Below are 13538 nucleotides of genomic sequence, written 5' to 3'. Positions count from 1 at the left end.
ATAGTCACCGCACAAGGGTGGTAATTTTTGAACAGACTCATCTTCAAAGGAAAATATCCCTTATAGGGGCAGCGATTCACATTTTGTTTCCATCTACGCTGCCATTTAATTTCCTCATTTCCAACATTCCTGCCCTGCATTGCAGGATCCTTTCATGTTCTGTGATGAGAAACAAAGGATATCCCAGGCAGAACCATGTTACCAAGGGCACATGACCCAAGTGCTGGATGAAGGCTGGGAATGTTGGTTTAGGGCAATGAAAAGCAGCTCTTTGCAGCACCCCTTGCAGGAAAAGTCCTTGTCTCACACTGCACATGTCAGAGGGCATCCAAATAATCTGCTTTTTATGGACTTTTCACTTGCTTCTCTCTTTTCCCTCTCTCTCTGTTCTCTGCAAGGGTCATGAGCTGCAGCATGTCCAGGCAGCCAGGCTGTGCCAATGCTCCAGCTCTCTTCCCCTTGATGCCCTTTGCTCTGGAGGGGATGTTTGCCAGGCTTTAGGAAAGCCAAAGCCCACCTGGACATGAATCAGGAGAGCACATGGAGGGGCAATGTCTTCTCCAGACAGGCCATCAGTAAAGAGAGCCCTGAACACAGGTAGCACCAGGATTCACCAGGGCAGCTTCCCTGAGGGCAGGGGGTACAGGAAAGGTGAACATCCTCAAAGGTTCATGTCCTTGGTCTTTACCATCAGGAACTGCTGTTGGGAACTGAAGTTCTCGGTACTGCTTGGAACAACTGGAACAGAAAAGATTTCCCCAAGCAGAATAGAATCCAGTGGGGGAACATTCAAACACACTGGTCTGAAATGAGTGTGTGTGAACTGATGTTATGTGTTCACTGGTGTCAGTACAAAGCCTTTCTCAACTCCCTTTGAAAGTCACAGCAACCATGGAATGCACCTCAGAGTTGGAAGAAAGCCAGTGAGTGTCCTGTCTTCAAGAGAGGCATGAAAGAGGAGTCAGGGAAGAACACGCCAGTCAGACTTTTCTTGATATCTGGAAAGGTGATAGAGAAAATCACTACAAAGTCCAACATGCAGTGCTCAGGGTGGAGGTGTGCTCAGAAAGGCCCTGGATGCAAAACCAGATTTCAAACTACACCAGTGAGGGATGCTCTTCCCTGCCCTGCAGACATGGAGGCAGCTGGGCAGCGTCCCAGGAGGGCAAGGGAATGCCTTCAGTAGGCAAATTTCCAGGGACAGACTCTCCTGACCCATGGAGAGTCATGCTCTAATTGTGGTGTGAGGTCAAACCAGGAGTGCGTGATGTCTGCAGGCTTTGTGCCAGGCAGGGCTGAATTCCCTTCCAGCAAGGGTAGCTCCATCCATAACCCTGGAGAACCATCTTCAAGCACTGGAAAGGCAGGGAAAGGCCTTTGCCCTCAGCCTGACTTGCTTGGCAGCACTGCCACAGCTCAGGGTGTTTGCAGAATTGACAATGTGTGGCAGGACTTTGTGTGTCCTGCAGCTCAGGGTGCAAAGGGTGCAGACACAATGCATCTCTTGAAAAGAGGGGTAGAAAAGGCACTGTCCCAAGAGTGAACACATCCCTCAGGCAGTCAGGAAGTACAGAACTCCACATGGGTCAACTTGAGCCTTGATTCCTGCCCATACTATTTTGTTCCTGCACAAGAAATCCTTGTACTTCTCATCCCACTACATGGTAGAAGCCTCCATGACTTAGTGGGAATGTCAGAAATGGGGAAATTAAATGGCAAAAAGATGAAAACCAAACCACAATCTGTGCCATTGGGAAGAATGTTTTGCTTTGAGATGACTGTGTAGGAAAATTACTGTCCTTGTGCAGTGACTCTGGGCCTGGGGCAGTGCAGTAGCAGTATAAAAGCAGCACCTTCTCCTCACTCTCTCATCCACTCCTTCAGCTCCATATCCTTGGGAACAAGGTGAGTCTGAAGCTTTTTCTCATCCTTCTCCTCCTGACGTGGGATTTCGCAGTCTATACATGCTTTTTTTTGTCTTATATGGATTCTTGCCATGGGTGAGGGAAAGAGGCAGAAGGGATAATATGGGGAAAGGCTGGTGCATGTGTGAGGTGCTTACAGAGCTATGGAAAAGACAGGGATCTTCCTTGGGTAGCTCTTGGCAGTGCTTTCTGAGGAAAGGAGAAGCCTGTGGGTCCCTATACAGCCCCTGGGCTTGTCTCCAGTTCATGCCTTTGGTCCTTCATGCTGGGGTGCCAGGCTGATCCTCACCCAGTCCTTGTGCTCTGCTTTCCCCTTCTTTATCTCACAGGTACATCTCAAAGCCATGTCCTGCTACCCCCGGTGCCAGCCCTGCCAGCCCTGTGGGCCCACCCCGCTGGGCAGCAGCTGCAATGAGCCCTGTGTCAGGCAGTGCCAGGACTCCACCGTGTTCATCCAGCCCTCGCCCGTGGTGGTGACCCTGCCTGGGCCCATCCTCAGCTCCTTCCCCCAGAACACCGCCGTGGGATCCTCCAGCTCTGCTGCTGTTGGCAGCATCCTCAGCTCTCAGGGAGTGCCCATCAGCTCTGGGGGCTTTGGCCTCTCTGGCCTGGGCAGTGGCATCTGTGGCCTCCCCTGCTGAAGCTGCTGGGGAAGGAACCCAGGCAGTGCCAGGATGGAGCCGCCCTGGGCACGCAGCATCGCCTTGGTGCTTCCTGAGGGGCTGAGCAAGCCCTGCAGCCCTTGCAGAGGGACAGGGCCAGCCTGGGCTCTTGGCAAGCACAGCCCATTCCTGCCTCTGTTCCCTGCCACTCTCTCCTTTCCCTCCTGTGCCCCTGTTCCCTTGTGCTCCCCGGGGCTGTGAGTCCCACTCAGCCATCCTGGAGAGCACCTGCTGGCTCTGCACCCCTTTGTGGGCACCTGCTTGGAAAACACAAGAGAGTGCTGTTTGCCCCTGGTGCTCTCTGCATTGGCACCTCACCTTGGATTGACTCAATTTTCCTGTTTTGACTCATTAAAGTTCTTTTGCATCGCAGTCCATGTCTCCCTCTCATTTATTCCCCTGCCCAGAAGAGGATCAAGACTAATCAACAAAAAGAGAGATTTAATGTGTGAAATAGAGAGCAGCCAGCAAACTGTATAAGTCACATCCAAGTGTTAGAAAGAAAACTTGCTCCTGGAATTGCCTTGTTTAGGTTTAGGCTGGACATGCTTCATTGATCTCAGAGCTAGGGAGAGGTTAACAAAGCTTGTGAAGGAGGGCAAAACACTGTACAGGACACCAGGAATGTAGAATTTATAGCCTTTAAGGACATTGGGCAGAACTCCCAAGATAAGGAAGAAACTAACAAAGCCAACTCAGCAATTGTGTTATAATCAGCTCCAAGTGGGTAAAAGATAATTCCAGCAGGGGCAGATCACAGCCACCAACACACAGACCACTGACCCAGAAGAAAAGTACTGAGCATATGGACTAAATAGCATGAGAAATGAGAGATGCATTAGCCAACAGAAGATAGAATACTAATTAATAAAAGAGCTGTGTTACACGTAGCCAATGAACGACCGCTCTCCTTTGTTTGCTAAAATGTACAAGCAGTAAAAAGTTTTAATATTTGGCATTGTGGATGTCCACTGAGCACCCATAAATGATTGATATTTCCCTCGAGTGTGTAATTATTGGCTTGGAATAATGCACCAGGTAATCAATGCAATTTTTGTGGGCAACATTATCAGTGTTCTTCCCACGCTAAAGTCAAAGCACAGGACTGTGCCAGCTACTGTGCATTTGATGTGTGACTTTTTGTCCTCCCTTTAATCCTCTCTTCTCCCCTCTGTGTTGTTGCCACCAGACAACTCTGTGCTATAGATACATATTATAATATTGGCTTTTTGCAAATATTAAAATGGATTTTATATGTATGGTGTTAAAGTAACTTTGTCATAAAGATATAAGTTTTATTTTTGTTGTTAATGAAGCTTAGACATAGTAGTGAAACAGCTGATATCAGCGGGCTTGTGTTAAAATTGGATGGGGTAACACTCAATGAACACAGGATGAGGACACGTGTACAGATCTGCCAACATCAGCACTTACTGTCTGAGGACAGAGTGGACCAAGCCCCAGAAACTGGAGGTGATGATAAAAAAGGACTAAAAACAGCACCCAAAAATACACATGATCTGAAAAGGTGAATACAAGGAGCAGCCAAGCTAAACAATAATTGAAACATGTAAACTAGTTTGAGGGAAAAGCTTACTCTGCATAATTTATGAATATGCAACAAGCTGATGTAATTAAAAGGTATTCAAGGGGTATCTCCGAAGTTCCAGGGTCGCGGCCCGGGCTCGGGGCCCAGCGGCGCCTCCAGGCCCGGCCGCCCTCGATGGCACCGCGCACGAGGCGTTGCCCCGGCAACCGCGACTGGGCGGGAAGTGCGAGAGCGGCCCGGCCCCACAGGCGACCCCACAACCGACCCCGAGGCGGACTCGGACCCACAGGCGAACTCACAACCGACCCCGAGGCGGATTCAGATCCACAGCCGACCCCGAGGCGGATTCGGATCCACAGCCGACCCCGAGGCAGACTCGGATCCACAGCCGAACCCCACCACCAGCCCCGAAGCGGATTCGGATCCACAACCGACCCCCAGTCGGATTCGGATCCACAGCCGACCCCGAGCAGATTCGGATCCTCAGCCACCCCCACAGCCGACCCCGAGTCGGATTCGGATCCGCAGCCGACCCTACAACCAATCCCGAGGTGGACTTGGCCCACAGCCGGCTCCACACCCGCCCCCGCAGCCGGCCTTGAGGCAGTCCCGGCCCCCACAGCCGACTCCACACTTTGTCCCGGGGCGGACTCAGCCCCAGAGCGGACCCAGCCCCAGAGCGGACCCCGGCCGGCCCCGCGATGGAGCTTGAGGAGGACTTCGGTGAGGCTCGAGGTTTGGTTGGGGAGGGACGGGGAAAGCGCCCGTCGGTGCGGGCATTGCCGGGACCGCAGCGGCGCCACTGGGGTCTGTTTCCCCTGGGGGCCGGGTTTGTCCCCTCTCGGTCCCGGGTCCGTCCCCATGCCCAGTGCCCGAGCCGGGCGGGCTCTCTCCCGCTGATTCCAGCCCAGGTCGCCCCACCGGGTGCAGGATTTAACTGAATAAAGCGACTTTGTTTTGTTTGGTTCGAGCGTGGCTTCCCCCCGTGTCTCCCGGCTCAGCCGCTGCAGGCGGTTTTGGCATCCGTTTCAATGCAATGTCAGGTACAAGGTTCTCACTGCGCGTGGCATTGTTGTGGTGGTGCCTTTGGTGGTTTCAGCCGTGTATAAATTGCGGCTACTTGGCTGCCTGAGCTGCTCCGGGCTCTGCTCTTCCTCTGCTGCTCGTCTCTGTCCCCTTTCCCTTCACTGGCAACACATTTGGTCTTGCGTGGCGCCAGTTCAGAGGGAAAAGCTATTGGAAAAATCTCTTAACAAGTAGTGTTTGGCCTTGTGAATTCCTTAAACAGACAGTGCTTAATCCTGTATTTACATATATCGGTGATTAACGTGCACTAGTGGGTATCTTAGCCAGGAGTATACAGACTGTGTGCCTGATAAAGGGTGAATCTTGGCCAGACCCCATAGTTGGAATGCATTTGGGGAGGAGGGGATGTTTGGAGGAGCATCCCCCACGCAGCCAGTGCTAAAAAAAAATTAATGCTGCTTTCTCATGCTGAAATAACAGTGTTAGAGTGTTTAATTTTTCACGTTTGCGGTGACAAAACCACTTGTGATTGCTCTTCCAGGGGCAGTGAGCCAATGCAAATTCTCCCGAGTTGTCTCTTGAGGTGAGAGGTGCTCAGAGGCAGCAGCACTGCACAGCCCGGGTGGAGACAAGGATCCTGTCTGTCCCTTCTTTTTTCATGTTCCTCTTAGCCTGAATTCTGTTCGTTGGGACTTGTGCAACAGCATTTTTACAGCTGCCAGCCTGGGGCCTGATGGAGCCACGTGTGTGTGAGAGAGAGAAGGGCAGAGGCAGCAGCAGCCAGTGCCTAGAGCTGGGTTGGCTCCTGCATAATCCAATCCTGAATGTGCTGAAAGCCCCTGCAGAGCAGAAAGGATGGGAGCAGCCCAGGCTGCTTGGTGTGTACCCCACAGGCAGACCCAGAGGCAGTACTGGGGCCTTGTGTCTCCTCCTGGCTGCCTCTCTTCCTCACTGAGAATACCCATATTTATTAATATTAATATTTTAATTTATGTTACAGACAATTATGGATTCACACTGCTTCATATTCAGTGTTTGTTCCTCAGTGTTTTTGCTGCTTCAGTAACGCCTCAGCTCCTAAATAATTACATGATTCAAAGCTTCATTCAGAGTCTCATGTAGCATGTTAGGCACACTGCTGCCTCCAGAGTGTAACTCAGTTCCTTCACATTCTGCCTCCAGCAAAACAAGCTGTTGATGGAAAAAAGATTTGCTTTAGGTGCTGGTGGGTGTGCCATGATGCCACTGATGCTCCTCCAGGAGAGCTGGGAAGTGCTGCTGGCTTTCCCTTGGAGTAAGGGTGGTTGCCTCCTTAATAAGGTAACCTAAAGAGTTGTTACACTCACTGGTGCTGACTCTCCTCTGTTTTAAATAATGTCTCAGTTATGAAAACTTCAAGTTTAATTAATTTGGTTATGCAAAGCAGGTGCCTGCCTTAATGAATGGCTTCAAACTAAGAACAACTGGTTGAACTCCCTCAGACCACAGCCCTGATGTGGTGCTGTGGGGTTTTCCCCAGTGTGTGAGTGATTCTCATCTTCCTAACCAGATGCTCTTCCCTGTTCTCTGTTCCCCCAGATTTGCTGGATCCAGAGAGGTTAATCCAGTGCCCCCTGGTTAAACACCACTGGATCAGAGCACGGAGGTTTCCCTATCACCTGGTGAAGTGTAAGGAGGTGAGCTGGGCAGGCAGTGACTGAGTGACTCTGTGCTTCCCTGGGTTCCTGCCTTGCCTGACAAGGAGCCCTGTTTAACTTTTATTTCATAGAACTTGAGGATTTGTTCAGTGATAGCTCCAGGCACAGAGGAATTCACCTGTGACCGTGTTCACAGGGGTCTGAGGATGGGGGAAGAGATGAGGATCTGACTCCATGTTTCAGAAGGCTTGATTTATTATTTTATGATATATTTTATATTAAAACTATACTAAAAGAATAGAAGAAAGGATTTCATCAGAAGGCTAGCTAAGAATAGAAAAAGAAAGAATGATAACAAAAGCTTGTGTCTCAGACAGAGTCCGAGCCAGCTGACTGTAATTGGCCAAACAACCACATGAGACCAATCCCAGATGCACCTGTTGCATTCCACAGCAGCAGATAACCAATGTTTACATTTTGTTCCTGAGGCCTCTCAGCTTCTCAGGATGAGAAATCCTAAGGAAAGGATTTTTCATGAAAAGACGTCTGTGACATTCACCCGTTCACAGTGTGGCTCTGTTGGAGGGAGACAGATCCTTCATGCGTAGTTCAGGGAGGACACTGCTCTCTCCCAGCAGCTCACAGAGAGGCCATATTCATTTCTCCACTTTCAGGATGAGGTGGGATGGTGATCATCAAGCAGATAAAGCCAGTGTCTAAGTAATTAGCAATTAGCAGAGCAGCTTGGGGATTGCCACTGGTCCATCTGAAGATGCCATAGTGTTGTTTGCAGTGGCAAGGGTCTGGGTGGAGATTGTCCCTCGTGCTTGGGACAAGTTTGTTGAGTTTCCTTTGCACCCCTTATGCATAAAATCCAATTAACACTTCCACCCAGCTCAGCCTGCCATTGCTCTGTGCAGAACACAGCCCTGACCCAAATGGGGACACTGCAAGCAGAGCAAGTTGGATTTCTTGGCTAGAACTGTTTAAGAATCATGGAATCACAGGATGGTTTGGGTTGGAAGGGACCTGAAAGCCACCCCTGCCATGGCAGGGACTGCCCCAGGGTGCTCTGTAGGGAGTTTGCTGAGGCCCTGTTCTATTTCAGTCAGGATGGCTCAGTTTCTGTGAATGGAAGAAAATTCATGTTCATTTGTATTTAGTGTCTAACCAATACATTGCAATTTCTTGTTCATTTTTGTATTTTTCAAAGCAACACCACAAACATCCCAGTCTTTTTTTTCTTATGTATCAACAAGAGGTAAGTGAATTTGACAGATGTGGGGCATAATTTTGGTTTTCCCTTGTCCAGAGCAACCCTGAAATTGCAAAGAAATTGGCCACATGTCCCTTCAACGCTCGTCACCTGGTTCCTCAGGCTGACCTCAGCAACCACATCATGAAGTGCAATGACAAAGCCTTTGTGGAGCAAGATGTGGGTAAGAGACACCCTGGGGACTGAGGTGTCCTCATGGAATAACCCAGAAGTGGGAGGCAGATGGTTGTCTGTAGTTTTGTGTGACACAGCAGCTTTGGGGAAGCTTGATCTCATTTGCTTGGCTTTGTTGGGCAGTTGCTTGATAATATGGCAGCTGCTCTGGGTAGGCTTTGCATGTATTTTGTTATCAGGTTTGTTGAATGGAAAGGTTTTACCCAAAACTCTGCAGGAAGTGCCTCTGGAAGGAGGAGTGGGATGCATTAATGGCCACAAGGATGGGCTGCTCCTCTTACAGTTTTCTGTCTTCTTTAGAAGTGCACAGGCAGTGATGCCTGCATCCATGTCAGCAGGTTTCCTCTTCACTGCAGAATTCCTGCTCTGAGTTTCAGGGAGCAGAGTCTACTCTTTTTCATTTAAAAAAGCAAATTTGAACTTGCTGCATTTCAGCTGTCCCCAACCTATTTGCTTGCTCTTAAGCCCAGAGGTGTTTTACAGGTTTAACCAAAGTGTTTAATGGATTTTAATGGATTTAAGGGCTGCTGGTCACTGTGTTTTCTCTCTTTTCCTGAAGTGAGCCGGGCCTCTGTGTCCTCACAGGAGCAGCTGAATAATGGGAGCACATGGCAGGCACCTCCCAGTGCTGAAGACTGGGAAACAGGTGAGGAATTTGCCCATCTGCTGCCTTCTTCCTGGCCAGTGTGAGCCCAGGAGTGCTCAAGGCTGCCTTGTAGGACACTTTGGTTATGTTCATTCCTATGAACATGGATCTCTGCACCCAGCAGGCTGGGCTTGCTATAGAGAGCAATCCAAAATGCCTGCCAGAATGAGCATGGGAAGAGATTTCCAAGCATCTTTCCTCCCATAAGAGTTTTTGTACCTTATGTGTGGTGATAGCAATAGAAACATTCCTCATAGGTCAACTTTTCCTCCCTCTTGAACATGTGAAAATATGACAGAAATATTCCTGATCACAGAATCCCTGAATGGTTTGGCTTGGATGGCACCTTAAAGTTCATCTCATTCCATGGGCAGGGACACCTTCCACTGGTCCAGAGTGCTCTAAAGTCCCATCCAACCTGGTCTTGGACATTTCCAGAGATCCAGTGGCAGTCACAGCTTCTCTGGGCACTCTCCCCACCCTCCCAGGCAACAATTCCTGCCCAATATCCCATCCTTCCCTGCCCTCTGGCAGTGGGAAGCCATTTAAGCCACTGATCTGATGGTGGTTTCTGAGGTTTCTTAGTTCTGAGCCACAACATCTGCTCTCTCTTTCACAGACTTGCTGGAGGGATCTGAGTCTACTTTTGTGTGGGGTGTGATCAACTCTGCCATGAGCAGGTAGGGAATGCAAGTTTGATTCTTTACATCAGTTTTGTTTATGCAAATATTGCAGCCATCTCCCAGCCTCACCTTAATGGTTGGACAGGAGCTGCCTTTGCTGCTGTAGAGCCCTGCTGCTGGCTCAGTGTGTCCTGCTTCCTCATATGGCCTGGAGCAGAGCAGGAAACCCTCAGGAGCACTGATACTGCTCCTGTGTGCCTGTGGCAGGCTGCTCTTTGAGTCCTTGGGGGATCCCTTGTGAGCTCCTTTCTCTTGGGGCCTGGCAGATGTGCTGGAGTTGGGCTCTGTGTCAGCAGAATCCTCCCCTTGTGCCCTTTCCAAAGTGTGGTCAGAGTTTGGGGCAGGGGTAACAAGGATGGACAGGAAGGGGCTGCCCTGGCTGGCAAAGTGTTTTAAGGTTTATTTAACAGGTTTATTTAGCAGATTCATTTACAATCCAGCAATAATCCTGCCCCTGGCAGCTTTGAGTTCTGTGTGAGCTCTTCCATAGGGGCTGACAGCAGCACTGCCTGGTCCCACCTGTCAGATTCCTTACAAAACCTTTGAGTGTTCAGAGCTCATCCAGCTCTCAGCACACCAGCAGGGTGGCACAGAGTAATAGTTGCCTCCTCCAGCCAGGTCTCAGAAGCTCTTGGAGGTCTATTACTCACCCAAGATAGCTCAGCTACCTTTGGAGGCATAAAAGCAGCAGGATGGCTTCTGTTGCAGTGTTGGAAACAAAAAGTTTTAATAAAAAGCAAAATAACAAACTCTTTACAGAGAAAAACCAATCCAGGTGCAAGAGGTTCTTGCTGCTGGTAAAACACCTCACAAAAGCAATTTAGTTCCTTGATTCTCTTCTTTTTCTAGTGAATTGCTTAGGTGGGACGTTTTGGCCATCCTTAAGTTTGAGGTGAAATCCCCCAGGGCCTATGAAATGTCTTTTTCACCTCATTGAAGAGAGAAACTTCTGGGCCTTTTTCCTTTTTAAGGGGACAAAGGAGAGTTTTGTCACTCCATCAACAAGGTGACACATTCCTATAGCACAGCACCATCCCCCAGGGCGTTGCTGCAGTAAAATCCATAAATTTGAGCCAGAAATAACCAAATTCACTCAATTGCAGCCCCATCAGTGAGCAGAACAACTCGCTGCCCTCCCGGATGCGGCCCCCTGAGACCCTCCCGTACAGCGTGTCTGCAGGCCTGTGAGTACTGAGCTCCTAAACCCCTGTGGCAGCTCTTTGTGGCTCCCCCTGCATGGACAGAGCAGCTTCTGAGGGAATCTGCTGCTCAGATCATCCTCTCTGTTCTTTCCTTGCTCCATTCCTGTGGCCCAGCTTAGGCAGAGCTGTTTCTGGCCATGTTGGCTCTGTCTCTCTAAACACAGCATCCCCATTATCCCCTTTCACCCCCATCCTGCCCTGACTTAAATCAAAATTTTCCTTTGCTTTGTGCTCTGTTCACTGTCAGGCTCAGCTAAGTCAGAGCTGAGGTGAAATTAGGTCCTTTAACCAGCACCAATGGGGGAAAAAAATACCAAATTTAACTTAAACCAAATTGTTCCTTTACTTTGTGCTCTGTTCATTGTCAGGCCCAGCTAAGTCAGAGCTGAGGTGAAACTGAGTCCTTAAACCAGCACCAATAGGGGAAACAGTACCAAATTTCATCTGGAGGAGGGAGAGAAGGAGCTCTAATGCTGAAATCAACGATTTTTATTTGCTTTTAGCAGCAAAGCAACTGCTTTGAGGAATGATTGTCCTGGTTCCCACTGGGAGCAACTAAACCTGGTGCTCTCAGGGCACTGCAGGCACAGCTCCTGCACAGCCAGAGACTGTGAATTGCCACAGTGTTGGGCTAAATCTGGCAAACCAAACTGAAATGTCACTTTTAGACAAGCCTTGTTGCCAAGGGGACAAATGCAGCCCCTGCAGAGGCCACTGTCCCTTGGGGGAGTGGGGGAAGTTGTTGTATCTTTGTCCATCTCATGCAAAAATTGTATTTTGTCCTTTGCAGAATTCGGAGTATTAGTTCCTCCCCTTGGAATGTAGTTTTGCCCCAGCAGTGAGTGTCTCCCTGGTTTGGACAGAAGAGCTCCTGCAGAAGACAGACATGCTCTGGACCTGATGGCAGGACTCTACACCCGGCGTTTGTTGCCTGATATATTTCTTGTAACATTTGAATATGTGGAACTGTCCTTGGTTGGCAGATGTTTCCCCCAACCATTTGTTTTAAAAGTTACCCTCACCTTTATTTGGTGAATTTTGTTATTGTTTTTGAAAAAAAATAGACTGATAAATGTACACTGAAACCTTCCTAGCCCAACCTTGGGTCATGGTGGCTCCCTGTGAACAGGAGAAACATCATAATTGCCAAGTCTCAAGTTTTTTGTAACAAGAAAACTTAGAAGTATTTTACTGTGTGTCCACATCTTGTTTTTATTTTGTTGGAGTCTGAGTTTCTCCACTCAGAGTATGACAAGCATTCAGGTTGGGTTTTAAACTGTGTTGTCATTTGCAGAGACTGCTTTGAGGGCATCCTGACCTTAACTTTTGCACCTTCACACCTTCAGCGTTGCCTTTGTCACCTTGGGCCTTGCATTTGTCACCTTGGGCCTTGCATTTGTCTCCTGTCTGTGAGGAACTTCCCCAGGCAGACCTTAACAGAAAATCCTCTGCAAATTCCTTGCATCACACACAATTCCAAACAGAGTGGACACTGAGGTGCTTTTTCCAGTTTCCATTCGAGTTTTGCAGTTTTCTAATGCTTGAAACGTGTTTGAGAGCTCTCAGGTGCCTGTTCTGTATTGGGGGAGGAAGGGAATAGGAATGGTTTAAATCAGTAAAAATGCATATTTAGGACTGAAAATGTTCAGATCAAGCAGTCTATTTCTAAACATGCAAAGTACAAAATGGGATCTGAATATACAACCATAAAAAATTAAGAAGCCAGACATGATGTTTGTATAGAAAGAGATTAATGCCTTCATATTTCCACCTAAAAACTGGATTTCCACCATCTGTATACTACTACTAGAAAATAATACATGTTGGCTTAAATGTGCAAAATTAATATTCTTTGAAAGTTCTGTCAACTTATGTCAAGGTTCTTGTTAGCAATTTAAAATAAAATGTTTTAAATTGCCTGCAACTGCTTTTCTTTGGAGTCAATAAGTGCTGGCATGGGAAGCTCTTGATGAGACCAATCCCAGATGCACCTGTTGCATTCCACAGCAGCAGATAATCATTGTTCATATTTCCTTTCTGAGGCCTCTCAGCTTCTCAGGAGAAAAAAATCCTGGCAGAAGGATTTTTGATCAAATATATCTGTGACAGTGCCCTCTCCTTGGCCATTCTGTGCTGGCCTCTGTCCTTGCCATGTCCTGTTCCATCAGGGCTTTCCTGACCCCATCCCTACACACCCAATGCTGACATCCCATAATGACCCAAGGCAGCAAATCCCTTTTGCTGTGTCCGGCACATCCAAGGGCTCTGACAATATTCCCGCCCTGTATTTGCAACTCCAGGGTAATTTCCAATCCTGCTGGGCTTTAATTTCTGCTGCCCCTTTCCAGAACGTTGACAGGACTCTGATCCCTCTGATTCCCCTTCCTTTCCCTTGGCCCTTCCCCTCCCTAAGCCAAGGCACAAAGATTTCCAAGAGGGCTGGAACAGGAGCCCAAAAATGCTGGGGGAAAAGAGGGAAAATCCATGCCAGGGACTGGGGAATCTCCATGCCAGGATTCCCTGGGACTGGGGAATCTCCATGCCAGGATTCCCTGGGATTGGGGAATCTCCATGCCAGGGAAGTCCTTGCCAGGATACCTTGGGACTGCAGAATCTCCATGCTAGGAATTCCATACCCGGATTCCCCTGGACTAGGGAATCTCCATGCCAGGATTCCCTGGGACTGGAGAATCTCCATGCTAGGGAATTCCATACCCGGATTCCCTGGGACTGGGGAATCTCCATGCCAGGATTCCCC

The 13538-nt window shown here is 48.9% G+C and overlaps 1 protein-coding gene across 1 annotated transcript; it reads left to right on the top strand.

Moving 5' to 3' along the window:
* The first annotated feature begins 4315 nt into the window (after nt 1–4315).
* On the top strand, nt 4316–12699 carry LOC135458422 (gametocyte-specific factor 1-like). Its single transcript, XM_064733563.1, has 7 exons — nt 4316–4859; nt 6741–6838; nt 8112–8238; nt 8809–8895; nt 9515–9575; nt 10682–10762; nt 11571–12699. Exons 1-7 carry the CDS (start codon nt 4838–4840, stop codon nt 11620–11622), a joined length of 528 nt encoding a protein of 175 aa, XP_064589633.1. The 5' UTR covers nt 4316–4837; the 3' UTR covers nt 11623–12699.
* Nucleotides 12700–13538: the final 839 nt, after the last annotated feature.

This window comes from Zonotrichia leucophrys, chromosome 27 (genome assembly GCF_028769735.1).
Source record: "Zonotrichia leucophrys gambelii isolate GWCS_2022_RI chromosome 27, RI_Zleu_2.0, whole genome shotgun sequence".
NCBI classification, from domain to species: domain Eukaryota; kingdom Metazoa; phylum Chordata; class Aves; order Passeriformes; family Passerellidae; genus Zonotrichia; species Zonotrichia leucophrys.
This window is presented reverse-complemented; position numbering and strand designations above follow the sequence as displayed.